General features: G+C 36.7%; 1 protein-coding gene and 1 non-coding gene across 4 annotated transcripts in view; one reads left to right on the forward strand and one right to left on the reverse strand.

Annotated features, from left to right (window-relative positions):
• RFX3 (regulatory factor X3) overlaps positions 1-26,801 on the forward strand; it is a 288,511-nt gene that overhangs the window by 126,231 nt on the left and 135,479 nt on the right. For all 3 annotated transcript variants that reach the window (XM_049711842.1, XM_004286226.3, XM_004286227.3), the window contains one exon: positions 5,475-5,599. In XM_049711842.1, the coding sequence (XP_049567799.1) occupies positions 5,475-5,599 (125 nt within the window). The remainder of the gene's footprint in view (positions 1-5,474; positions 5,600-26,801) is intronic.
• Positions 25,695-25,799, reverse strand: LOC117199019 (U6 spliceosomal RNA). The gene has a single exon (XR_004480204.1). It is a non-coding gene; the product is annotated as a U6 spliceosomal RNA (small nuclear RNA).

The raw sequence follows: 26,801 nt of genomic DNA on the forward strand, positions 1-26,801 counted from the left end.
CTTGTGTATTTTAAAAGTAGTAATTTTAGATTATGACAGTTTTTTTCTGTAAATAGCGTTCCTCTGCTCTTACGTTGAACCAGGTTTCTAAGTAAATAATTTATTATTTAATGTCACATTTTAGGTGTGATTTATTTTCACTTTACAAATAAGTGACTATCATAATAATACTGGTTAATTTGGTTCAAATAGGAATTGGAATTACCATCTTTTGTTTTTCTGTACTAAGGAAAAAGGAAGGAAGTTCTCTGTTGTACTTGAAAATTAAATTACAGGTTTTTATTTTCTATACTGGATTAAAACCTGTTACATTCCTCAGTGTAAAAAAACAATATCGTCAGTCAGTGGAGTGGAACCAAACTTTGCAGACTCTGCTTTTTTTTAGAAAGCAAATTATTTCAGGAAGAAAAACACCAATAAAAATTAGATGATACTACCTATGTTTAAGCGAGCCCAGTTACATAGTTCTGTTTGATAAGTAATTGATTAGGTCAGACTATTTAAGCATTTAATCTGGCATGTACAGTGTGTGATGAAAGGAATCCAGCTGTGAATTTGAGTGTATTAAATAATCTTCAGGAAGTTTCACAAAGAACATTTGAATGCCTTGAAACTTGCAATAATGCATGTTTGTTCCAAACACATTTGCTTTGCCTAGGTTTTGCCCATCAGGTTGAAGAAACGGTAATCTTTTTGCATTCAGCAGCTGGGTTTTTGCAATATTCTTTTCCTTCTTCTAGGGGTTAATTAGCCTTCTTTCAAAACGTGGCCTATTTAGCTGTAGATTCGCATGATTCAGCCAGCCAGAGCTGGCTATACAAAGCAGAACCGTTAACAGGCGGGTGTGTCCAACTGCTTAATTAGCCAGAATAAAAAGGTCCTTTGTCAAACAAGCATCTGTTGCTCTTGACATACCTGACAGCCACATTAGGCAAGGATGACTAGACTGAAATCGTGCATGTCTCTCCTGCAAGAATATACAACTCATTTACATATAGGTTGCAGCATGGACAAACTGCAGGGGTTTATTTAGCTTATCAAAATGGATTAATGTGACTGCATTTGTGGCTGATAAACAAATATCACTTGAAAGGAGGCTGTGAAGGAACTAAACTAACCAAATTACTCCCAAACATAAACAAAGCACCAGAAACCACTGCTAGATGAATGGGAACACCCCACATGTACACACAAACCTTTATACTGGATCTAAAACAAAACCTACAAATGAAGCATGCTAAGACACTGCCCTCATGTGATGATCCCTGCTTTGAAGAAATTTTGGAAAGCTACCAGAATACTCTAAATGTGTCAGTGGGTTTAAATGAGCTGTTTAGGAAAATTTGGCAGGAAGGTTACACTCCTCAACATGCTTTAACATTCAAATTGATCTGCTATTAATCAGGTCTTTGGAATTAATCAGTTAAAATGCCTCTGGAAAAAATACTTACTAGTTGGGTTTTATTATGGCCTCAGTAGAAAGAGAGAGAATACTTGCTAATTTCAATGTCAGAGAGAGAAGAGATGTCTCACTGTTGTTATTCGAAGTGTAGATCAAATAGGATAGATTGAGAATCCCAAAGATTTGCTGTTCAGGCCAACAATCTCTAGCTTTCCATTTGGAAGCCTTTCATCATGATTTTGCAAAGTAATATACATAGTGGTAACATCATGGGCTTTAGAGTCAGGCAAACCTGGATTTGAATTTAGGCTCTTACTCTTACCATCTGTGTGGCTTTTAGCAAGTTATTTAATCCGTTTGTGCTTCAGTTTCCTCATTTGTTAAGTGGAAATAACAACATTTCCATTATGGTTTTTTTTGAGGATTAAATGAAAAGATATATTTCAAGCACTTAGCATATTGTGTGGCACCTGGAAAAGACTTGTTAAATGAGAGACCTAATTATGGTTATGACTTTTTTTTTGGTTATGACTTTTTAGCCAGTCTCTGGCAGGCATGTGATTGAGATCCTCTCAAGGCCTGAGGCCTAGGCAAAGAGAGCCTTTACTTCAAACCTGAGGAAGACAATGAAATCAGAGGAGAAGGAAGTTGTGTCTATTAAGGAAAGATGGAGACCAAACTGAGAGGCTATGTTCTTATCCCATTTGGCATGACCCTGTAATCCAGGGGCCAAGGAGATTGGATGATGAGCAGTAACTTGGAACTAAACAAGTTGTTCTGTGACAATTGTTGGTTGTTCTGGATTAGGCTTTCTGTGCTGGTTTTAATGTGGTATGTACATAGAGCCAGAGGTTGGATGGAAAATTCTCTGTGACTCTCTAAGTTATATAAGCCATCATTTTCTATCCATCTGCTTTTCCCCACTCTATTCTGTAAAGGTTGCTCCTATTAAATAGTTGGGATCTTTTTCCTCCTTTCTGATTCTAAAAGTTCACCAGTTTGCTTTTCTTTACTCCCTTCACGTCTGTCTATTCAGTATCTCTGATGAAACTCAAGACTTTTGTCTGGTAGTTTAGTGCATGCGCTTTAGTGTTATGTCCAAACCCTCTTTTCCCACTTTCCTATTTCCCATAGTTTGACCTTGGTTAAGCGACTTAACATCTCTGGGCCTCAGTTGACAATCTGTAAAATGAGGAAGATCTTAGTTCCGATCATCTAGTTACACGTTTCTATTAGTAAAGTAGTCAAAGCTTAGGTATTGCTCTTATGCCTCAAATGCCTATAAAGGCCAAGCCAGTGAATATGTATTGTCATCTAAATAATTTGTGTATAAAACACATAATATGGGCTCACCTTTTCTAGATTTTCAGATTTTTCACAAGAATCTGGAAATTTGGTTTTTAACACAAAATCTTCGATTTTTAAAGGTTGACGATTAAGAATTTTAATTTGTAGTTACTCTGTGCCAAAGCCTATCGATCGAGTCTAATATGGTCCATAGGAAGCCAGTTTCCAAATCTATGCCTTTTATCTTCAGATAAGCCCTCTCGGGTGATTTATTGAGGAATTGCTTTAAAAGTACATTTAATTTTTTAGACATTCATTATGTGTATTCTTATGTGTATTTGGTCTAAAACAGTGGATGTCATATTATGGGTCATATACCAAAAAAGGTGTGTAGGCTGGTCTGCAGTACAGACCCCTGGACACACGAGAGAGCCTCGATAAAGTTCTCAGCCAACCCTGGGATAAACAGGAGGGTGTTTTAGTTTGAGTGACTTAACTGTAAGAATCTCATCCACCCCTTGACTGAACAGCTTAAACAAGAACCCATAATTGGCAACTCTGTGTTCCTCATTTGTGTACTAAACTGACAAAGGCCTGTCTTGGAGTTGGGAAGAGAAGCTAAGAAAAACTCACTGAAGATGATATCTAAAATCTGGTTTGGTCCTCATTCCCTGCAGAAAGGCATCACCTCATTCTCACTAATAGCCCTCTGCTGTAGCACAAATGGCATCAATTGTCTATAAGCATAACATGTAATGAATCGAAGGACACTGGCATTTGCTTTCTTTTGGGGGAGGGTAGTTTTTTCCCTCTACAATGGAATAAAGAAGAAGAGGCACAGATAGGGTTCCTATTGTGTGTATCCCCTCTCCCAATTTCGAGAACTGTTAGTCCTCCAGTAATCTTAATTAGGCAAGAATTTTATATAGTGAATACTGTCATTTTCAAACATTTTCAGGCATATCCGTGGTCTTAATACTAGTACAAAGGGCTGTGTGTGTTTGTGTGTGTGTGTGTGTGTGTATCTTTGGAGATCAGTGCTACATTTTTTATTAATTAGCCACCATCTTGAGAGATTTCACATAAAAATCTTCTTTTGGAAAATTGGAAAAACTGGCAGCTATAGTTCAGCCTTCCCATAAATTAACAATTTCCTTGAACTAAACATTAGCTGGCCCAAATAAGTGGGGTGATAGCCACAGTCTCCATCACTTTCCTTGTTTTTTAAGCCCCTAGCTACCTTCAGTCTTTCTGCCTGAGGTTCCTCATCTGTAAATGTAGATTATAATCATACAGACCACATTGGGTTGTTACATGGAGTGATTTATTTATGAATTAACACGTAAAGCATTTAGAAGAGGACATAGCATGTGTTAAATACTCTATCCATGTTAGCTTTACTGCTGTATATTTTGTATGCTCTAAGTTTTATTGTGCTGCTTTAGGGGTTTGACTAACAAAGGAATAAGAATAGTCAATCACGTAAAGTGATACCAATGTCAAGGTCTAGAAAGTAAAGAAAGCATAGATTGAAAAGGCCTAGTCCTTTCTCTAGTCCTGTCACCTTGAGTGAGTCTCTTAACCTCTCTGGGCTTTAATTTTCTCATTTATGAAATAAGTGTAGATTAGATATCTTCAGAGGTCTGTTTCTAAAATTGAATGAGATGATAGAAAAGGTTTGGGGAAAAAATTGGAAGAGGTCATGCTGTGACAAAAGATGTTGAGAGGGGTTAATTTTCTGCTTGAAAGACCTGAATACTCTTTCAGAATTTTCTTAGGGAAAATTAATGTTCACCATACTGTTCACAGATTTAAACCATGATACAGTAGTTTTCTTAGGCTACCAATTAAATATTGTTTTCCCCCCCCAGGATCCCTGCTCAGTAGCAAAGAAATTAACATTTATTATATTGACTGCATAAGTAACAAAAGGGAATATCAAGGTCTAAGAAACCATACTTGTTAGAGTGCACACTGTAAAATTTAATCGTGTGTTAGTAGGACAGGCACATGAGAACTGAAAAATGTACCATGTTGAACTGTGAATGAGAGAAGGTAAAATTTCATGTCTTTGTTTACAAATCTCACTTATACAATAGTGATCCTTCTTACCTTTCAAAATATTAAACATTATTGCTGTTTGGCTGTCTTTGGGTAGAGTATAATTAAACTTTAATTTTAGTACCATATCATCTCACAGCCAAGAAAATTAGTGAGCTTGATCCTTTGGCTAAATTTAGGGTATATCAGCTGGTTTTTGGATATACATTAATTTTTAAAAATCAGTGAATAGTAAGTTTGAAAGTTGGAAAGGACCTTAGAAACAATTTATTCTAAATTGTACACCTCCAGTGACGTCCTGTAGTTTATAAAAGTGTCTAGAAAGTACAGTTTATGACGTATTTGCATCCAGTTAGGATTGTGTTCTGAGAATTGTGTCTTGACATAATTTATAATATGACTAGTTTATATTGTGCTTGAAACAATTTATAACAGATGAGGCCTAAGGAAGGTAGATTTCAATGAAGTTCAACCTTTATAGCCTCAAAATAAGAGATACTAATGGAGATTTTTTAAATGTAGATTAGTAATTTTCTGTATTTATTTTAAAAGTGGGCAACATGACTCTAAACATGCGTGGAATATCATGAGTATGTTGGGTGGAGTAAGAGGTATTCTGGGAGTGGAAAGTTCGTCTCAGTATAGGATATTAAGAACAAATGTAATGCAGCTAGTCATATAAGGAGAGCATTTTAAACTTTCTTTCTATTTTAATAAATTTCAGAGACCATCATGCAGACATCAGAGACCGGGTCGGACACAGGTTCGACAGTGACTTTACAGACATCTGTGGCTAGTCAAGCAGCAGTGCCTACACAGGTGGTACAGCAAGTACCAGTACAACAACAGGTAAGGAGCTGCTGTTCCCAGAGAAGATGCTGTGCCTTTCCTTGTGCTGCCTCTCCAACATAGCTGTGTCTAAAAAATGATTCGGATAATACTTTCTGGCACAATGGATGCCCAAATAGGCCTCGTTCGATTCTTAGATTAAGTCAGCAAATGTTTCTTGAACATTTCCTGGATGTGCCACATTCTTTCTGTGCTAGGCTGTAGGGATAAAAAGATAAATACTCAAACTATAACCCTTATTCCAAAAGAGCCTCTTCAGTCCTAAAGAGAGCATTTGTTTCTAACTTGGCCACCCTAACTGGGTTTTCTTCTCCTCTTCTCCCCCCCTTATTCTTTATCACATCTTCCTATTTCTTTCGTATTGAAATGTCGGCAATCATATTTTTATATAATTGGCTCAGAGTAGTACTTAATAAAGGAGACGATGTGTGTACCTTACAGGCAGGGATTTTGCCTTTGTGACATTTTGGAAAGTGCTTGGGCGTTATGGTGACTGATAAATAGTGTTTAATGAAAATTAAATTATCTTAAAGGTCTGAAAATCTGACTCATCCCATTTAAAAAATAGAGAATGAATTCATCATCACATGTTTACTACAGGGCTTATTCATACTTGGGACGCTTAGCTTGTTTTGGAAAGATACTGACAAAATAGTGCAATTTTGTGCCAGTTAATAGTCCTCCTTTGGATTGTGAACACATTGGCCTGTCATTTCTTCTAAGGAGTGGTGAGAAAGTATGCGAGAATAATCATGTCATAAAGCATTATCTCGAGACTTGAGATTTACCTGTAATTTGTCAGTATCAGAGAAAATGTTGCTTTTACAGTTTAGCAAATGTTGCTTTTACAATTATAAATAAGTCATTAGGGAGAGGGAATAACTTTTCCTAAATTATAGACAGAGGGACTCAAGGTTATATTCTTAGGAGATGGAAGTGGGATGGGCAGGGAGAGTGCTAGAATCATGGAGAAGGGTCTTTGACTCTCAGGGTAAATAAAGACATCTGAAAGAATTATTTCTTTTATAATTAAATCTTAGCATACTCTTCTTTCTGTTCTCTACAACACACTGGTATTACTGATCACCAATTTCATTACCAATTTCAAGACTGAACATTATTCAGAAAAGGGTAGTTTATGGCATATCATCCAGAGAGCAAGTAGAGAACTATTGGGACAGTGTTATATATAATTTTAAAAAGATAACTCAACAATCGAACAATATTAAGCACATATTGAACAGTTACGCTCACTCTGGTTTGGTTTTTGTCTCATTTGTGGAAGAAGAATGGCCTTGAGAGTGCCTGTCTCTAACAGGAGTGCAGGGGAGATCCTGTTCCTGTCTCCAGAAAGTGCCCCCTTGAGACCTTAAAATGTCTGTGTTAAGTGCATCTGGCCCTCTCTCATGGACTCTGTGTCTTTTCTTACTCCCTCCTTCCTTTCCTTTCCCTTTCTTCCTTTTTGCCTTCCTTCTTTTCTTTTCAAAAAACATTTTCTTTTTATTGAATTTATATGTTATTAGATGTCTACTACAGGCCTTATATAGTGTATATAGTAGTGTAAAGAGTCAAATAGTTCAGCAAGTTTGTTATTTAAAAAAAAAAAGTAGTTCTCATCCTCTCTGTACTCCTCCTCAGAGGCAACTAATTTTGCCTCTGTTTACCTATTATTTTGATATTTACCTCTGTGTCTTCACAAACGGTGTTTATTTTCTTTTTCTAAAAAATTTTTATTGGAGTATAGTTGATTTACAATGTTGTGTTAGTTTCAGGTGTACAGCACAGTGAATCAGTTATGCATATATACACTTTTTTTTTTTTTAGATTCTTTTCCCATATAGGCCATTACAGAGTATTGAGTAGAGTTCCCTGTGCTATACAGCAGGTTCTTATTAGTCATATATTTTATATATAGTAGTATTTTCTTGATTTTTTTAGTTTTAAGCATTTTCTTACCACACTCCTCTTTCTAGCTTTTAATATGTGCATGCATGTGCATGCATGCACGCAGACACACACACTTTTTCCATGCCATATGCTTCTAATATACTAGGTTGAACTATATGCATTTTTTTCCCTTTGCCATCATTCTGGGATTTCCCTCTTTTATGTTGGCTTTCCTGTTTCTCGGATCAGTGTCTTAAACTCTTTCTTGATTTGCTCAAGCACAACTTGCAGTAACTTCCTAAGAATTGGTAGATTTTGAGCTCTTGTGTGTCTGAGAGGGAATTTATTCTACTACCTTCACAGTTGTTTGGTAGTTGGATGGGTACAGAGTTTGGGGTTGGATATCATTTTCTTCAGAATTTTGAAGGAATTGCTCCATTGTTTTCCAGTTTGCCGAATTGCTATGGAAAAGTCAAACACTGTTCTGATTTCTGATCCTTTGTATGTGATCTATGTGATTATTTTTTCCTCTCATGTTCTAAATCCCAGTTTCTTGAAATTTCATGTTCATCAAGGAAGGCCAGTCACCTCATTGCACAGAGTTGGTAGAGGAGATCTGATTGCTTCTTAAATAGAATCACTTTTTATATTAAATATATATAAAACCAAAAAAACTAAGTTCCTATTAGAAGTGGAAAATCAAGTATCACCAGCCATAGACAGAAAATTACACATACACATACACACACTGTGTTCATGTCCTTATAAAAAATAATCTCATTTACACACGTAACACACTTTGGAAAACTTTGTGGTATGCCACATGGTTTGTTTCCCAACAGGCATATTTTTCAGTCCCGCAAGTTAGCTCTTTCCTCTAGGACGTTCAAGGCAGTCGACGACTTGGTCCCCTTTCACCAAGCAAAGAAGTTGAGAATTTTAATTTTCTTTTTGTCAACTAAGTGTTTTATTTCACAGAGTGGATTAGTGTGATATATGCCTGGATAAATGCCTGTTATGTTGTCCTTCCAGGCTTATCTTATTTGGAAGGATTTTTTCTCTTCTGTCATTTTCTTCCTTCCTAGCTTCCTTCCTCCATTCCTCCCTTCCTTCCTTCCTCCCCTCCCTTTTCCTCTCCTCTTCTCCCCCTCCTCCCCTCCCTTCCCCTCTCCTTTCCTCTCCTTTAGAACGGTGACATATTTGAATATTTCTAACAGTGTCCCTGTGGAGATAGATTGTCTATAACTGGTAAGATAGGTGCTATAGTAACTTCTTATTGCTCTAACATACCTATAATCTTTGTATTGTTAATATGCTGATGTCATCTTGAGTTTTCAAACTTTGGTAGGATGCCTTTAAAATCTTGCAGCTCTTGTCACTGACCCATGATAGATACTGAAATCATGGCATTGACATCAAAGATAGTTACTTCTATTGATTCAACTTTTCATTGTGTCCTTGCTCTGACCATTTTGATGTAAAAAGAAAGCCTATAGGGCTTCCCTGGTGGTGCAGTGGTTGAGAGTCCGCCTGCCGATGCAGGGGACACGGGTTCGTGCCCCGGTCTGGGGAGATCCCACATGCCGCGGAGCGGCTGGGCCCGTGAGCCATGGCCGCTGAGCCTGCGCGTCCGGAGCCTGCGCGTCCGGAGCCTGTGCTCCGCAATGGGAGAGGCCACAACAGTGAGAGGCCCGCGTACTGCCAAAAAAAAACAAGCCTATAGCTAAATTTTTTAATTTTGAGACATATAATATTGTATGTATTGGCCTGTTGAGAAACCAGAAAATTTTAAGATCGTAATATATATTTTTATTTCTTCAAAGCCCTAAGGGTTCTGATTTCCCTATTTCACTATGTAATAAGTACCAAAAAAAATGTTGTTTCTAAAATTATTTCTGTGGTTTTTAATTTATTCTGTATGATCTCAAGAATCAATTTGTCACCTTTCCTTGAACAATCTGATTCAAGAATGGAGAATTCTGAGCAAAGATTGCAAGATCTTATTATATAATTCTTTATCAAATTTCCTATCTTTTGCAATTTTTCATTATTTCACAAAACACCATAGAGTCTCAGCTTACAAATACAGAGATAGTTGCCCAATTCAGTAAAATCTATAAAAACATTCAGGTTCAGTATCTTGATTAGAAACTAAAAAATTAATATTATTTATTCTTAATCATATTTGTAAAAAGACTTTTTGCACTGATGGGTCTCTATCGAATATGCCTAGAACTGTGCTGTTCTCCCTTCCCCTCCCCCTTCCTTGAGTGATTTGTTAGAGTTTCTTGTAGATAATTCTTCAAGTTGGTCATTTTATGCCTAAATCTGAGAGGTCTTCTAACCCTGCTTGCCTAGAACTGAATTAAAAACCCAGGATAGGGGAAAAGGAAAATGTATTCCTACTATTCCATTCTCCTCCATAGCCAGCTAGTTTAGATTCTTCTCAAGGTAGAACCTAGTCAAAAGTCAGAACTTTTATTCCTGTTTTAATCTTGGGATCCAGGTATTTCACAAATGCTGCTGACATCGAGGATAATTCCTAAATCATCCTAAATCTTGAATCAGGGCTCCAAGAATATTTTCTCCCATTCAAGCTTCCCAAGTTTTAACTGGTCTCCCAACTATATTTCTTCCTGTCTCTACTGTCTCTGTCTTTCCTTTTCCTTAGAAAGGGACATACATCTTTTCTCTCACAGGGGGCAAGTGTGTTGTCTCTGTATTGCTCCTTCTAAATGTAACATCCCAGGTACAACTGAGCCCTGGGGTTGAGGGGCTTCTATTTGAGTTCAAGGACATACATATTTTTTTTTTCAAAGATGCTGTCAACTTTGTTCAGATTCTTTTTTTATCAAAGAATGTGGGTCTTGACCTTTTTCTGCCCAGGGACTATTTGTTTCTTGTGGGTCTTTGGTATGTAACTGTGACACTGAAACTTCTTTTTATGTGATAAAAGCCCACTTCAAGATTATATTCAGATAAGGACATATATATTCTTACAAATACATATTTTAAAAAATACGTGTAGAAATAAATCACCTATTTAGGCACTGACTCTTTGTTCGTAATTTGAGTTATCAAAATGAATGTAATAGCTATGTGGCTATATTGTTTCTTTCTGGTTAGTATCAATATATCACATATTTAGCATTTCTACATAAATTATGGTACATCCTGGAGAGTAAGTGTATTATCCCTGTGGTCAAAAAGATAAATGACATTTTGTGTGGGAAACAGATCCAACCGGAACTGTCAATTAGGTTTTAGGCGAAGGGCAATCTTCAAGAAGGGTAAGTTTTAAATGAATCTTCTCCAATAGATCTATTTATTATGGATATCTTTAAAATGATGCCTCAACCTTTAGGAGATGGATTTTAGGAATTGAAATTAGATATGAATGCTCCTGACTTCCCCACATTAGGCCATAGCTTAAACAGTAGGTTATTTTTGTCCTCACTTCTGTTTGCCATATTCCTGTGTGTAGTAAATAATCATCACAACCAGAAGGAAGCTGTGATAATTAGCAATATACCCATGAGAAAGTTCTTCTGGTGGAAGCAATAAATAGTGATTAAGGGGAAGAAATGATTGCCTATGGAATGTTAAATCCATAACAGAATGTTCTATTGGATCAAAACTTGATCAGTAGTATTTTAAATGGGACCCTGTGCTAGCTTGGAGAGGTAAGCCTGAGGTAGTGCACTCCATCGTTCTTGTCTTTATCTTTCCTCTGCTCAGGCTCCAGAGGTTTGCTTCTTGTGCATCCTAGCTTCGATGGACATGAATGGAATTCTTTTCATTTCAGACCATTATCTGATATAATCAACAGAAACGAGACATTTTTCTCTGGTTTGCTCTTATTCGGGACGAGATTCTCATTGGCTTAGTTCCCTAAGGGAACGGTGTTTTCATAATTAAGACTGTGGCAGACATCCTAAAAGATGGGGTTATATTTTTAAATGAATTCCAGTTGAATGTCTTTTGTGAAAATAATTTTTTTAAAAGACAATAATTTTAGTTCTTGAAGAACATATTTATTTTTGGAATCAGAACTGCTAATTTTTAGTATCCAATATAAAAAAGTAAGGTGTTTTGAAGGAACATGCTGATTTACAATCGAAATAAATTTTACTGTGCCAATCCAATATGAAGGCTCTTTAGTTGACCATCTGTATATTTTTAAAAATAAGAACTACTGTTTAAATAGTTGGGTAGTAATAGTCTTTGATTCTCTTTTAAGTGATTTTTAAAATATTTTCTCAACTAGAGTTAAAAAATTATGATCAGTTCTGGATACTATATTTTAAGAGGAATATGCCAGGCACTGTGTTAAATACTGCGGTTTCAAAGGTAATTCTGTTTGGTACTCGACTGTAGAAAACCAACTTTTGATGGAGATAGACTTGTTATAGAATTAGATACAAAGTTCCTTAGGTGTAAAGATGGAAATTGTTCTTGGAATGAGGGTCAGTGATGTCTTCACCAAGAATGTGACCTTTGAGCTGTGTGCTGAAGGAAAAGTTGGAGTTCACAAGGAAAGCAAACTGGAAAAGGGCATTTCTTGTAGAGAGAAGCATGGAAGAGCTCAAGTGAAATCAAGGAGTTGTACAAGGAGGTGAGGGGCTAGGAATTGAGGGCTGTGGAACAATGCTGCATAAAAACCTTGTGGGAGGTTGAGTCTGATGACCTATTTATGGTGTCTTTACATGTATCCCCTCCCTAGTATTTTCCCTCTTCAGTTGACATATTTCTTTACGTATTCCCTCACTGCTGATTTTCTTGAAAGAGACATCTGCAGTTATCTAAGCACTTCTTAATCCTATGAAATTTGGGTGCCACCATACAACTATGGATACTGTGCATTTTGGACAGAGCCAAATCCAATAATTTTCTCTAGGGTGTTTCTGGATTTTCCTTTGACATTTGATACTGTTGACTATCACATATTTCTTTTTTTGCATGGATTTTGGTTTTCCCCTTTTATTTCTTTGAGGGCTATTTCGTCAAGTAAATCAGGTTTCGTAGAGCTTAAGCGAGTGAGATTCATACTTAGAAGGGATGGATTTAAATCCTGGCCCTAGCTCTTTCTAGTTATATGACTTTGGACAAATAAAATTAAGTTTCTGGAGACTCAATATCCTAATGTATAAAATAAGAATAATAATGTCTAGCTTATACTTAAAGTATTAAATAACATTTATTAAATAATTTAGAATAGTACCTGAAGTATAATAAACCTTTAATAAATTTTCTATTTTTACTATTATTATTTTCATTGTTGTTATCATTATCAGTAGTACTGGTAATGTTATCTGACTCGTTTAATGGAAAATTGGAGTGGGGGGATTTGACCTCCTTTTCTATAAGAGTTGGTCTTTGGCTCTCTCTCTTTGTCCTCACTGTCAAGTAACTTGTCCTCTGCAGCTATTTTAGTCTTAAAACCAGCTGCTTCCATTTTCTTTACTAAGCAAGAACCTCTGGTCCTTCCTTGTATTGCTCTGGATTGTGAATTATGGAATCTCAGGCTCTAGGTCAGAATGGACACCAGCTTGGTCTGAGGCAGGATCAGTAATGGTGTCCTTCACCTTGGATGGCCTGTCACCCAGTGCAGTCACCATAGTGATTAGAGAAATGCCAGGTTTTTCAATAGAATTCAGGAACACCTCCAGTATTTTATTCAGTTCATAAAATATAATAATTTTGAACCAAGTTTGTTGCTGTGGTATGATATAAGACTTTAAAAGATTAAGGTGAGAACAATATATTAATATTCTAGCTAGCTTGACTAGAATTTGGTTTTCTAGTTAGAAGAGGCTTACACCATTCATTTAATGCAACTATTCCAAAGGACCTCCCAAAGTTGAATTGCAGAAAATTTTCTTTTTCAACAAATCACTTAGTTATAGACTTATTTTAGTCGATTCCATAATTTTGTTCTTAGAGATATATAATGTTTCCTATGAATATCGAATTTGCTTATCAAATTATCAATTTCAACATCAGTACTTTTTGTTTGTACGAGTAGAAAGTAGAAAACTTTACAATAACTGGCACTTCTGTTTACATATAATTTGAACAAATTGAAACACAATTTAAACAGAGCACGTGCCCTCTTTGCAAAGTAAATCAGAGGAATTCTTTACGTGTGCTAAAAATACATTGTCAGTATAATAGATCTCAATATATAGCTGAGCCTCTTCGACATCAGTATCTGAAAGAAAAGAAACGTTAAGGTACAAATAAAAATTGTTATTTGTAGTCTCAGCTGGTCAAGGAGGTCTTTCTAGAGGAAGTGATGTTTAAGCTAAGATTTAAAGAATAGAGATGACCAGTGAGGGAATAAAAACAAGTGTTTTCTGAGGGAAGCGTGTTTGTGAAGAGCTGGCGTGAACGTGGTAGGTTTGTGGAACTGAATCAGGGTTGAAATGGGTGGAGGAGAGAGTGGGAGAGCTGAGCGGTGAGAGGTGAGGTGGAGCACTAGGTATCTACTGGTTGAGTAGTATAAGCTATTTAGGTTTTCAATAATAACTCCCATTTTGAAGTCATCCACCATTCTGCTTTGTCAGAAACCCATTTGCAACAATGTATCATAATGATAGTGTGCCATCTATTGAGCACCTATTGTGTGCTGTTCCCTGTGCTTGATGCTTGGCTCATTATTTCTAAAGCTTATAACAACTCCGCAAGGTAGGTGGTATTATTACAGGTGAGGAAACTGAGGCTCAAAGAATTTAAAATAATTTGCTTTGGATTACAGTTATTTGCCCTTGACAGCCTGTGCTTACATTTGAGAAGTATACTCTGAGATAGTAATTACAAAATGTATGTGTGTGGGATTGATGTTATATTTCTTTCGAGAGTGGGATATATTTGTATTGTCATTTAACAAATAATTATTTTTGAAAGTCTTCTTTCATGGGAACTGTAAATGCTGAGCAAGTAGGTACTCAGTTTGTATTGAAGGAATATACTAAATAGTACAATAGCTTGAGCTCTTCAGACTGAATCCTTGTGTGTGGAGGGGAAAGGACTTGGGTCTTGTCTACATCTCCTGCCTCTAACAGCAGCTCCTGAGATGCCTTTGTGGAACCTCTAGGAATATATGGTACACAAGTTGAGCATCATCTCCTCTCCTGGACTCTTTTATAGCCAGATGAATTGTCCATTAAAGTTCTTCAAGCTCGATGCCTGTATTAAACCAGCATACCATAAGGTTAATTCCATGGAGCACTTAACATACCTTTTCTATCCACGAAAAATGATCGTTCTCCCCTTTCTTTTATCCAGGGCTGATTTTAGAAATAGACACACATTGAATGGCTCTTTATTTTCTTTAAAAACTTGTATTGATATCAGTCAAAGCCATTTCTGCTGAGACACTGATGTTTCATTTTTCTTACAGCCCTTACAAACTGATAGACTTCCTACTGATGAAATCGCAGCCACCCTCTTTGTCCTGGCTGCCTAGCAGCTCAGTGCTAAATCCTAAACCTGACGTTTAACTAATATACCATCCTTCAGCCATGATATTTTTTAGCTGAGAGTCAAACCCAAGATATCTGAATTCAGAACCTGAGCTCCTAAGCCCCACACTACAGAAGTAAAGCAGTCAGATGAGTTATAACAAGATAAATGGTATAAGCCCACTGACATAGCAGTACTAAACATGGGCAGTCTCATGGTGAAGAACATGATACACTTTATGTCAAAAAGGATTTTTAATACTATGAATCAATCACAGAACATTTTTGAAGATCCCACAAGCAAAGCTAGTGAAGCAGGTGCATCCAGAGTATAAAGGGCTGCTTGAGCAAGATAACTAGCAAATAAAAAAATTATAAACCTTGGGAATTCCCTGGTGGTGCAGTGGTTAAGAATCCATCTGCTAATGCAGGGGACACAGGTTCGATCCCTGGTCCAGGAAGACCCCACACGCCGCCGAGCAACTAAGCCCGTGCGCCACAACTACTGAGCCTGTGCTCTAGAGCCCGGGAGCCACAACTACTGAGCCCATGAGCTGCAACTACTGCAGCCTGCACGCCTAGAGCCCATGCTCCACAACAAGAGAAGCCACTGCAATGAGAAGCCTGCGCACCGCAACGAAGAGTAGCCCCTGCTTGCCGCAACTAGAGAAAGCCCGCATGCAGCAACGAAGACCCAACACAGCCAAAAACAAATAAATAAATTTATTTTAAAAAAATTATAAACCTTGAACTTCTTAAAGCCCTCCCTAAACTCAGACCCTAAGTATGAACATCAGTAAATATAGTACCTTAAAAAAAAAAAGAAGGGAAACATGATAAAATCAATGTAGTAAAATGTTGTTATTTAGATAATCTGGAGAAAGGATAACTTGGGAATATTTTGTATGACTCCTGCAACTTTTCTAGCAGTGTGGAGTTATACAAAAAAATTTTGGGGCTTCCCTGGTGGTGCCGTGGTTGAGAGTCCGCCTGCAGATGCAGGGGACACGGGTTCGTGCCCCGGTCCGGGAAGATCCCACATGCCGCGGAGCGGCTGGGCCCGTGAGCCATGGCCACTGAGCCTGAGCGTCCAGAGCCTGTGCTCCGCAATGGGAGAGGCCACAACAGTGAGAGGCCCGCGTACCGAAAAAAAAAAAAAAAAATTTTTTTTTTGTAATGAATAACTTTACCAATCTGGGGTAAGTTTGGTAAGTGATAATTTGAGCTACTAATCATAATATTGTGTTCAATAGACATGGGCACTTACTATTTTATCTTTAAATAAAAAAACCTTAAAGTTTTCCTTATACATATGCTAAGCAACAAGAGTTCTTCTAAAAAGTATCCCAAATTTAAACTACTCTTGTCTCATCTCAGTGGATCAGTGTTTTAAAAGAGGAAAATCAGTTCTGAGCTTTTTGCCCAGTTCTCTCTATATTCCCCATCAACTCCCCAGTCTTGATGATTACCACCAAGAAAATAAATAAATAAATAAGCAAGCCTGAATAACACATAAAATGATCAATAAGAAACAAAATTGTTGATACTTTTAAGACTCTTTTAAAAACAGATGTGTATAATGAATTGGTGGTACAATTGAGCGTTGCTTTAAAAATCTGGTTGCTAGAAAATGCAAACAAAATTATTCTCAAGAAAGAAGACAAAAGTATTAGGAAGTAGGAATTAGGTACTAAACCCAAAAAAAGATAATTAGCCAGTTTGCGGCTTTGATTTTTGTTTTATTTAGTAGCAGTATAGATATGGATAGTATGAAGGCCCAGACAGCCATTCCCATTCCAGCCTGTGAGGAAAACCAGATTCATCAAATCAATTGATTAGCAGCCTTTAAAAAAGTTAAACTCACCCAAATATATATTACAATTGATATATTAATTATTGAATAGGGGAAGAGGTAGAATATAGATTTTTTTATTAAATAAAAAGGTATAATTTTTCATCTTCTTATAATTGTAATATTTAAAGATTATCTTTTATTTCTGTAAGGTACAATTTTATTTATTTATTTTTTTGCGGTACGCGGGCCTCTCACCGCTGCGGCCTCTCCCGCTGCGGAGCACAGGCCCCGGACGCGCAGGCTCAGCGGCCATGGCTCACGGGCCCAGCCCCTCCGCAGCATGTGGGATTCTCCCGGACCGGGGCAGGAACCCGTGCCCCCTGCATCTGCAGGCGGACTCTCAACCACGGCGCCACCAGGGAAGCCCTGTAAGGTATAATTTTAATGGGTGATTAAAAGGTGGCCTCAAAACTGAAAATAATAATATGCAGAGCTTTTTATTTTTGGTTTACAAGTTGGTCAAGCTGTTTCTCACAAATCTATACAGCTAACCAAAGCCATGATTTTGTTTTTATCTGCCTACCTTTACTAGTTGGTGTTTCTGGGTTATTAAGTATTGATAACTTTGGATTCTATTAAATTTGTGCTTCCTTATTATTAGCAATCTCAGCTTTTTAAAAATAGTAGGATTAAAGAAGAGAAACCAAATAAGAAAAATTATACATTAGAAAAGAGAGCACTTGAAATGTAAGAAGAAAGGTGATTCTTAAATAAAAGTGCTTATTAGTAAAACAGGGATTAGAGAGGGAGGCACTGTCCCATTTGTAAATCTCAGAGTAACTTTGTAACTCATCACTAGCGGAAGTAAACTATAATACAGACTAACTTGAGGTTTTGTGGGTTTTTTGTAAATGGAACTATAAATGGAATAACTGAGCAAAATTATTTCTGAAGTTTTGGAAGAGTGATAGTAAGCAAGTTAATTTTACTTTGAATAAACCTAAACTTTAGTTCCCTGTGGTAACTTTTTTCTGAGATTCTTATGAGACTGAGCAGACCATTGATTATAGTCCTGTTTATGACCCTTGGTAACATAATTATTCTATGCAAAGCCTTTTTTACCAATAACTTTTCTTTTTTGTTATTGTGCTGATTTTCAAGGCTTTGCTTTGACATTGAGGTTCACTAAGGTGTTTGTTTCCTGTGGTTCATTGATCTGGTAGATAGTTATACAGTTAAAACTCATGATTACTCTTAATTTTTTCCAGGGATTTCATAAATTGATTTCAGAGAAATTGTTTCTTTAGCTTATTTTAATTAGATACTAAAAATAACAAAGCAAAAGAGCATCAGGGAACTCTGTCTAGGAAAAAAAATATGACCTGGAGAAGCTAGTGTAATAAGCAAAACCCATACACTTTTGTCAGTATAAAAATAGATTCCTGACCCTGTTAACTGATCTCAGTAGACAATTTATTTCACAAGTGGAAAATGTTTTTGATGTTTGGGCTTAAATTATATTCATATCTATGTTTTGGTTCGTAATACTTTAGCATTGAAAGAATGCAGTTTTTGTTCTTCTGCTTCCTATGAAGCAGTAATATTGCCCAAAATATTAGCGTTATGGACTAAAGGAACAGTGACTTGAATTTGATCTCAGGAGGTGTGAGTGAGTCGGAGTTCTAGGTCTGCCAAAATAAGCTACGTGGTATTGAGCTCATTTTAACCTCCCTGTCCTTTAGTCTCCATAACTGTATTACAGGAGCTCACTGGGCATTGATTGAACATCTGTTATGTGCTACTGACATATGAAGAACTTTAAGGTTAGGTCAAAGAGACGGACAGGTGAACAGAAAATGACACAGAGAATGGCGATGCCTGAAGTATAATATAGAGAGCTATGCTATAGGAGCAAAAAACACATAATATAATTTAGAGGTGAGTCAGTTGATGGAAGTGGGCAATTGTGGGAAACTTCCTGAAGAAAAACTACCTTGGGCTTCCCTGGTGGCGCAGTGGTTGAGAGTCCGCCTGCGGATGCAGGGGACACGGGTTTGTGCCCCTGTCCGGGAGGATCCCACATGCCGCGGAGCGGCTGGGCCCGTGAGCCATGGCCGCTGAGCCTGCGCGTCCGGAGCCTGTGCTCCGCAACGGGAGAGGCCACAACAGTGAGAGGCCAGCGTACTGCAAAAAAGAAAAAAAAAGAAAAAAACTACCTTGAAGAAGTACCACCCAGCCTTAGTTTCCTTATCTTTGAAATAGATAATTCACCCAGAATTGTTGTTAGGGCCAAATGAGAAAATCTTTGTAATGGGCTTTGTGAACTACAAAGCATTTTGCAGATACGAGGGCAAATTACTGATACATATACCAGACACTGCTAGGAACTGGAGGTAGGAAAATGATTGAAAAGAGCAGTGTTTCTCAAAGTGTGATATATGGATGTTTTCTTAGGAATCCACTCTATGTGTGTATGTGTTTACTTAGATATTCTTTATAATGAAACTATGAACATATTTTAGATTATCTTAATTAATGCATTAGAACTGAGACTGCCATTCAACTTCAGTGTGTGTTTAAAATAGCTTTGGTTCCAGGAGGTGGAACTACTATAATTTTGGAGGCTAATGAGGAGGAATAGAGCCAGCCTTAATATGAACTTGATCAAGGCTAAATGATACCACAGATAGATTGGATGCAAGAGAAGCTCCGTATAATAGTTGGCCCCACAGCTATCATTGTTTGCACCTTGGTTTATGTTTGCATGTTTTAATAATATTTTATTGAACCCTGAAGGTCAGTAGTCATCATCCTGGGGGAAGCATGATTGATTCCCCAAACCACTGTGAAATTAAGTCTTTCTGTTATGCACCCTCCTAGACCTGTGTACCTTTCCCTCACAGACCATTTCATTGCTGTGGTTTTAGCTGATTTATGTGATCAGTGTCTTTCCTCAAAACTATATCATAAGTTGATGATCCAGACAGCATGACTTCTTTTTTTTTTGTTGGGGGTAGGAGTTTATTAATTAATTAATTTATTTTTGCTGTGCTGGGTCTTCGTTTCTGTGCGAGGGCTTTTCTAGTTGTGGCAGGCGGGGACCACTCTTCATCGCAGTGCACAGGCCTCTCACTATCACGGCCTCTCAGTATCGTGGCCTCTCTTGTTGCGGAGCACAGGCTCCAGACGCGCAGGCTCAGTAGTTGTGGCTCACGGGCCTAGTTGCTCCGTGGCATGTGGGATCCTCCCAGACCAGAGCTCGAACCCGTGTCCCCTGCATTAGCAGGCAGATTCTCAACCACTGCGCCACCAGGGAAGCCCACCATGTCTTCTTTTGTTCACATTATAGTACAACCTAACAGGTGTACATAATAGATGCTCAATGAATGTTGAATTAATGAGTGAACTAGGTAATACTGAAGTGCCTTCTAAATTAATAGTGATTGAAAATAGTTAATAACAGGTTTAGTGTTAAACATGCACATGCACATACTCCATATTTTTAAACCCTATAATTTTTGAACAGTACAAATGATCACTCTCAGATGTCTCCAAAGCGGAACTTCTACAGCCTATATTTGTGCAAGATTTATTAGAGTAAGAAAAAGATATGTTAGAATATCTATTTATATTTTTTATTAAAAATGGGAAATATAGCAAAGATATAATTACTTATATATCACATGTATAAATGAGGCATACTGAAGGAAGAGGGGTTAATGGTAGCCCCCTCACTTTTGAAAAACGTTTTATTTATTTATTTTTATTTAAATTTCCTTGAAGTATAGTTCATGTGCAATATTATGCTATTTTCAGGTGTACAACATAGTGACTTGACATTTAAGTACATTACAAAATGATCACCATAATAAATCTAGTAGCCATCTGTCACCATACAAAGTTATTATCATATTATACACTATACTCGCTAAGCTGTATGTTACATCCCCAATGCCTTATTTATTTTGTAACTGGAAGTTTGCCCCTCTTAATCTCCTTCACCTATTTCACCCATCTACCCACACCCCTTTTGCAACCACCATTTTTTCTCTGTATCTATGAGTCTGTTTCTGTTTTGTTTGTTTGTTTGCTTTGTGTTTTATATTGATTTTATTCATTCATTCATTCATTCATTTATATATTAAGGTCGTGCAATGCACATGTGAGATCTTAGTTCCCTGATCAGGGACCAGGGATCGAACCCATGCCCCATGTAGTGGAAGCACAAAGTTCCACTTAGCATAATACCCTATAGATAGATCCATGTTGTTGCAAATGTCAAGATTTCATTCGTTTTATGGCTCATATACCATTTTATAAATATAGATAGATAGATATACACACATATACATATATACACATCACATCTTCTTTATCCACTCATTTATCAATGGACACTTAGGTTGTTTCCATATCTTGGCTACTGTAAATAATGCTGCAGTTAGCATAGGAGTTTTTGTTTTCTTCATATAAATGCCCAGAAGTAGAGTTGCTAGATCATATGGTAGTTCTATCTTTGATTTTTTGAGGAACCTCCATACTATTTCCCATTGTGGCTGCACCAGTTTACATTCCCACCAACAGTGCACCACCATTCCTTTTCTCTACAGCCTCACCAACATTTGTTATTTGTTGTCTTTTTGATGATAGCCATTCTAACAGGCGTGAGGTGATATCTCATTGTGGTTTTGATTTGAATTTCCCTGGAGATTAGTGATGTTGAGCCTCCTTTCATGTTATTGGCCATCTGTATGCTTTCTTTAGAAAAATGTCTATTCAGATCCTCTGCTAATTTTTTTTATTGGATTTTTTTTATATTGAGCTACAGCTCAATACATGAGTTCTTTTTATATTTTGGATATTAACTTCTTATGGGATATATCATTTGAAAATATCTTCTCCCATTTAGTAGGTTGCCTTTTCATTTTGTTGATGGTTTCCTTCACTGTGCAAAACCTTTTTTGTTTGATATAGTCCCATTTGTTTAATTTTGCTTTTGTTGCTCTTGCCTGAAGAGGCAGATCCAAAAAAATGTTACAAAGACTGATGTCAGAGAGTTTACTGCCTGTATTTTCTTCTAGGAGTTTTATGGTTTCAGGTCTTACATTTAAATCTTTAATCCATTTTGAGTTTATTATTGTATATGGTGTGGGAAAATAGTCCAGTTTGATTCTTCTGCATGGTGCTGTCCAGTTTTTCCCAACACCATTTATTGAACGGGCTGTTCTTTCCCTATTGTGTATTCTTGGTTGCTCTTGTCAAGGATTAGGTGACCATATAAGCATGGATTTATTTCTGGGCTCTGTTCCATTGATCTATGTGTCTGTTTTTGTGCCAGTACCATACTATTTTGATTACTATAGATTTATAGTATAGATTTGAATCAGGGAGCATGATACCTCCAGCTTTGTTTTCTTTCTCAAGATTGCTTTGGCTATTCGGGGTCTTTTGTGGTTCCATACAAAATTTAAGAATATTTGTTCCATTTCTATGAAAAATGCCATTGGTATTTTGATAGGGATTGCATTGAATCTATAGATTGCTTTGGGTGGTATGGACATTTTAACAGTGTTAATTCTTCCATTTCGTTAGATGGTATATCCTTCCATTTCTTTGTGTCTTCTTTAGTTCCTCTCATCAGTGTCTTATAGATTCCAGAGTATAGGTCTTTCACCATCTTGGTTAAGTTTATTTTTAGAAATTTTATTCTTTTTGATGCAACTGTAAGTGGGATTGTTTTCTTACTTTTTCTGATAGATTATTGTTGATATATAGACATGCAACAGATTTCTGTATATTAATTTTATATCCTGCAACTTTACTGAATACATCTATTAGTTCCAATAGTTTATTGGTGGAGTCTTTTGGGTTTTCTAGTTAAGTTTCTATATATAGTATCCATGAGAGGAGGCAAGCCCAGGATCTTCCTACTCTACCACCTTGTCCCCCTCTCACCGCCCCCTCACTTATTTTTTGCATTTTCTGCTTCCGGTAAGGTGGATTAATAGATTATGTAGTCTAGATTTAATTAAACTAACTTCATGATATGGAAAAGCAGCTTAAAATTTTTGTAACATATAGCCTACGGATTGAAGATAGCACTAATATTGCAAGGAGAATCAAGATGACAGAATGAGCACTCCTCTAATTCTTTCACAGTCACATAGAAAATGTCTGTTTAGACAGTCACTGTCTAAATGATAAGAAGTTAGCTTCACAAGTTCTACATACTGAGAATATTTTTGACATACAGATTTATGTCCATTATCTTCAGTGGTGAACCTCTCACCTAAGTACATTTTATGACATAAGATTAAATAATGAAGTTGCATCAATTAACAGGACATTTCATTATTTGATCTTTAGCTCTTTATAATTCCTACTTTTCTATATGTTTTGTAGAGTATATACTTCTAAACATGTATGTAATTTGTAAGTAATATTTTTAAGAGAGGAAAATGATTTAAAAAGTTTGTAAGCTACTGAACTAATATGCTGCTTAATTACCATGCTATCACTTTCTGTGAAGAAGGTGCTATTTACATACAATAAAATCCATTTAAGTGTACCGTTTAATGAGTTTTGGCAAATGTGTATACTTGTATAAACACCATCACAATCAAAATATTGAACATTTTCATCACCCCAAATAATTTCTTCATGCCTCTTTGCTCTCAGTTCCTCCCCTCCCCCGTTTCCAGCTCCAGGAAAATACTGATTTGCTATCATTTAGTTTGTTTTGTCTTTTCTAGAGTTTCAAATAAATAAAATCATGCAACATATAGTCTTTTGTGTTGGGCTTCTTTTACTCAACATAGTGATTTGGAGGTTCATCCATGATTTTGTGTCTCTCAGTGGTTCATTCCTTTTCATTTGTGAATAACATTCCATTTTAACGATATATCAGAGTTTATTTATCCACTCACCTATTGCTGAACATTTGGCTTGTTTTCAATTTTGAACATTCATATGTTAAGACTTTGTGTGAACATATGTTTTTATTTTTCTTACGTAAATACCTAGGGGTGGACTTGCTGGGTCATATGGTATGTGCTTGTTTAACCTTGTAGCAACTGCCATACTACTTTCCAAAGTGGTTATATCATTTTATATTCCTACCAGCACTGTATGAGAGTTCTATTTGCTTGACATCCTTACCGAACTTGGAATTATAAGTGGCTTTAATTTTAACCATGCTAGTGATTTATGTAGTGGTATCTCATTGTAGTTTTAGTTTGCATTTCTCTGATAACTAATGATGTTAAGCATCTTTTGTGCTTATTGGCCAGCAATATATATCTTAATAATTTAGTAACACTGATAGTTTAATTTTCTTCCATTTATACTTTTACTTAAATCAGTAATTTGTGTCTAATTAAATAGATTTTTAAAGTACACTTATATGAGTTCAAGTAATATTTTTAAATTTTATGTTAAAACCAAGGAGAATAAAAGAGAAAATTTTTAAATGATAAATTAACTTAGGTCAGGTTTATGTTTTCAGTAAGAAATAAATAAACTTATACAATAAAAAGACAGGAGGGGCTTCCCTGGTGGTGCAGTGGTTGAGAGTCTGCCTCGGGGTTTGTGCCCTGGTCCAGGAAGATCCCACGTGCTGCCCATGAGCCATGGCCGCTGAGCCTGCGCGTTCGGAGCCTGTGCTTGGCAACGGGAGAGGCCACAACAGTGAGAGGCCTGTGTACTGCAAAAAAAAAAAAAAAAAGAAAAAAAACAGGAGATCTTTAATTTAATTTAATTAATTTATTTTTTAACATCTTTATTGGAGTATAATTGCTTTACAATGTTGTGTTAGTTTCTGCTGTGTAACAAAGTGAATCAGCTGTACGTATACATATATCCCCATATCCCCTCCCTCTTGCATCTCCCTCCCACCCTCCCTATCCCAACCCTCTAGGTGGGAGATCAGGGAGCTGATCTCCCTGTGCTATGCAACTGCTTCCCACTAGCTATCTGTTTTACGTTTGGCAGTGTATATATGTCAATGCCACTCTCTCACTTTGTCCCAACTTACCCTTCCCCCTCCCCGTGTCCTCAAGTCCATTCTCTACATCTGTGTCTTTATTCCTGTCCCGTCCCTAGGTTCTTCAGAACCATTTTTTTTTTTAAGATTCCATATATATGTGTTAGCGTAAGGTATTTGTTTTTCTCTTTCTGACTTACTTCACTCTGGATGACAGACTCTAGGTCCTTCCACCGCACTACAAATAACTTAATTCTGTTTCTTTTTATGGCTGAGTAATATTCCACTGTATATATGTGCCACATCCTCTTTATCCACTTATCTGTCAATGGACACTTAGGTTGCTTCCATGTCCTGGCTATTGTAAATAGTTCTGCAGTGAACAGTGTGGTACATGTCTCTTTTTGAATTATGGTTTTCTCAGGGTATATGCCCAGCAGTGGGATTGCTGGGTCATATGGTAGTTCTATTTTTAGTTTTTTAAGGAACCTCCATACTGTTCTCCATAGTGGCTGTATCAATTTACATTCCCACCAACAGTGCAAGAGGGATCCGTTTTCTCCACACCCTCTCCAGCATTTATTGTTTGTAGATTTTTTGATGATGGCCATTCTGACTGGTATGAGGTGATACCTCATTGTAGTTTTGATTTGCATTTCTCTAATGATTGGTGATGTTGAGCATTCTTTCACATGTTTGTTGGCAATCTGTATATCTTCTTTGGAGAAGTGTCTGTTTAGGTCTTCTGCCTATTTTTGGATTGGGTTATTTGGTTTTTTTTGATATTGAGCTGTGCGAACTGCTTATATATTTTGGAGATTAATCCTTTGTCAGTTGCTTCGTTTGCAAATATTTTCTCCCATTCTGAGGGTTGTCTTTTTGTCTTGTTTATGGTTTCCTTTGCTGTGCAAAAGCTTTTAAGTTTCATTAGGTCCCATTTGTTTATTTTTGTTTTTGTTTCCATTTCTCAAAAATATGGGACGCTTCACAAATTTGTGTCTCATCCTTGTGCAGGGGCCATGCTAATCTCCGTATCATTCCAATTTTTAGTATATGTGCTGCCAAAGCGAGCACTTATTTAATTTTAGATATCGTCTTGTCAGCTTGTATTAAGAAACATTAAGAAACATGAGAACTTATGAGTAAATGGTGTGCTAATTCTAATGAGTACGGTGTGGTTGCAGTGTGCTATGGACACAGCTAGACAAGATCGGTAGGCTACTGCGTGGTGAGGTCTTACTCACTGGGACTCAGAATCAAGGTAGAATGGCAGTCATGTGCAGTTCATCCTGACACAGGATTGACCATGAGAGTGTAGTAACGTTACTCTGTGCGAGCACAGGAGACACTGCCTTTCAATCTGACTGGGATTTAATGGCATTCAAAGTGGAGGTGACAGTTTTGAAGAAAGATTAATGGTAACCTTAAATTTGCAGAACTTTCTATTTGGCCATAAGATTTCTTAACATTTAGGTAATATTTTAGTGACTTTCTGTAGAGAGCATGAATAAGTATTAGTCACTGAAGCTCATTGCCTGGATCATAGAGATTAATGGTTATAATACACATACTACAAATATTGTGGATAATATATATGGGATAAATAACTTTTTTGTTTTAATTTTGTTCATGAACCTTGTATCATGACCATGATAAATTACATAATTGTTGTTAATGCTAATTCAAATGCTGTGGAGCTGAAAGAGATCTTAAATGTCATATAGTCCCATGGTAACCTGTATTTTTTAAAAATTTAATTCATGATAAAATAAATGTAACGTAAAATTTACCATCATAACCATTTTAAGGGTACAGTTCAATCATGTTAAGTAGATTCACATTGTTGTGCAACCAGCCTCAAGAACTCTTTTCATCTTGCAAAACTGAAACTCTATACCCGTTAAACAGCAACTCCTCATTTCCCCTGGTAACCTCTATTCTACTTTCTGTCTTTATGAATTTGACGACTCTAGGCACCTTATGTAAGTGGAATCATATACTATTTGCCTTTTTGTGGTTGGTTTATTTCACTTAGTCACTTAGCATAATGTCCTCAAGGTTCATCTATGATGTAGC

The sequence above is a fragment of the Orcinus orca genome, chromosome 6 (assembly GCF_937001465.1).
Source record: "Orcinus orca chromosome 6, mOrcOrc1.1, whole genome shotgun sequence".
NCBI classification, from domain to species: domain Eukaryota; kingdom Metazoa; phylum Chordata; class Mammalia; order Artiodactyla; family Delphinidae; genus Orcinus; species Orcinus orca.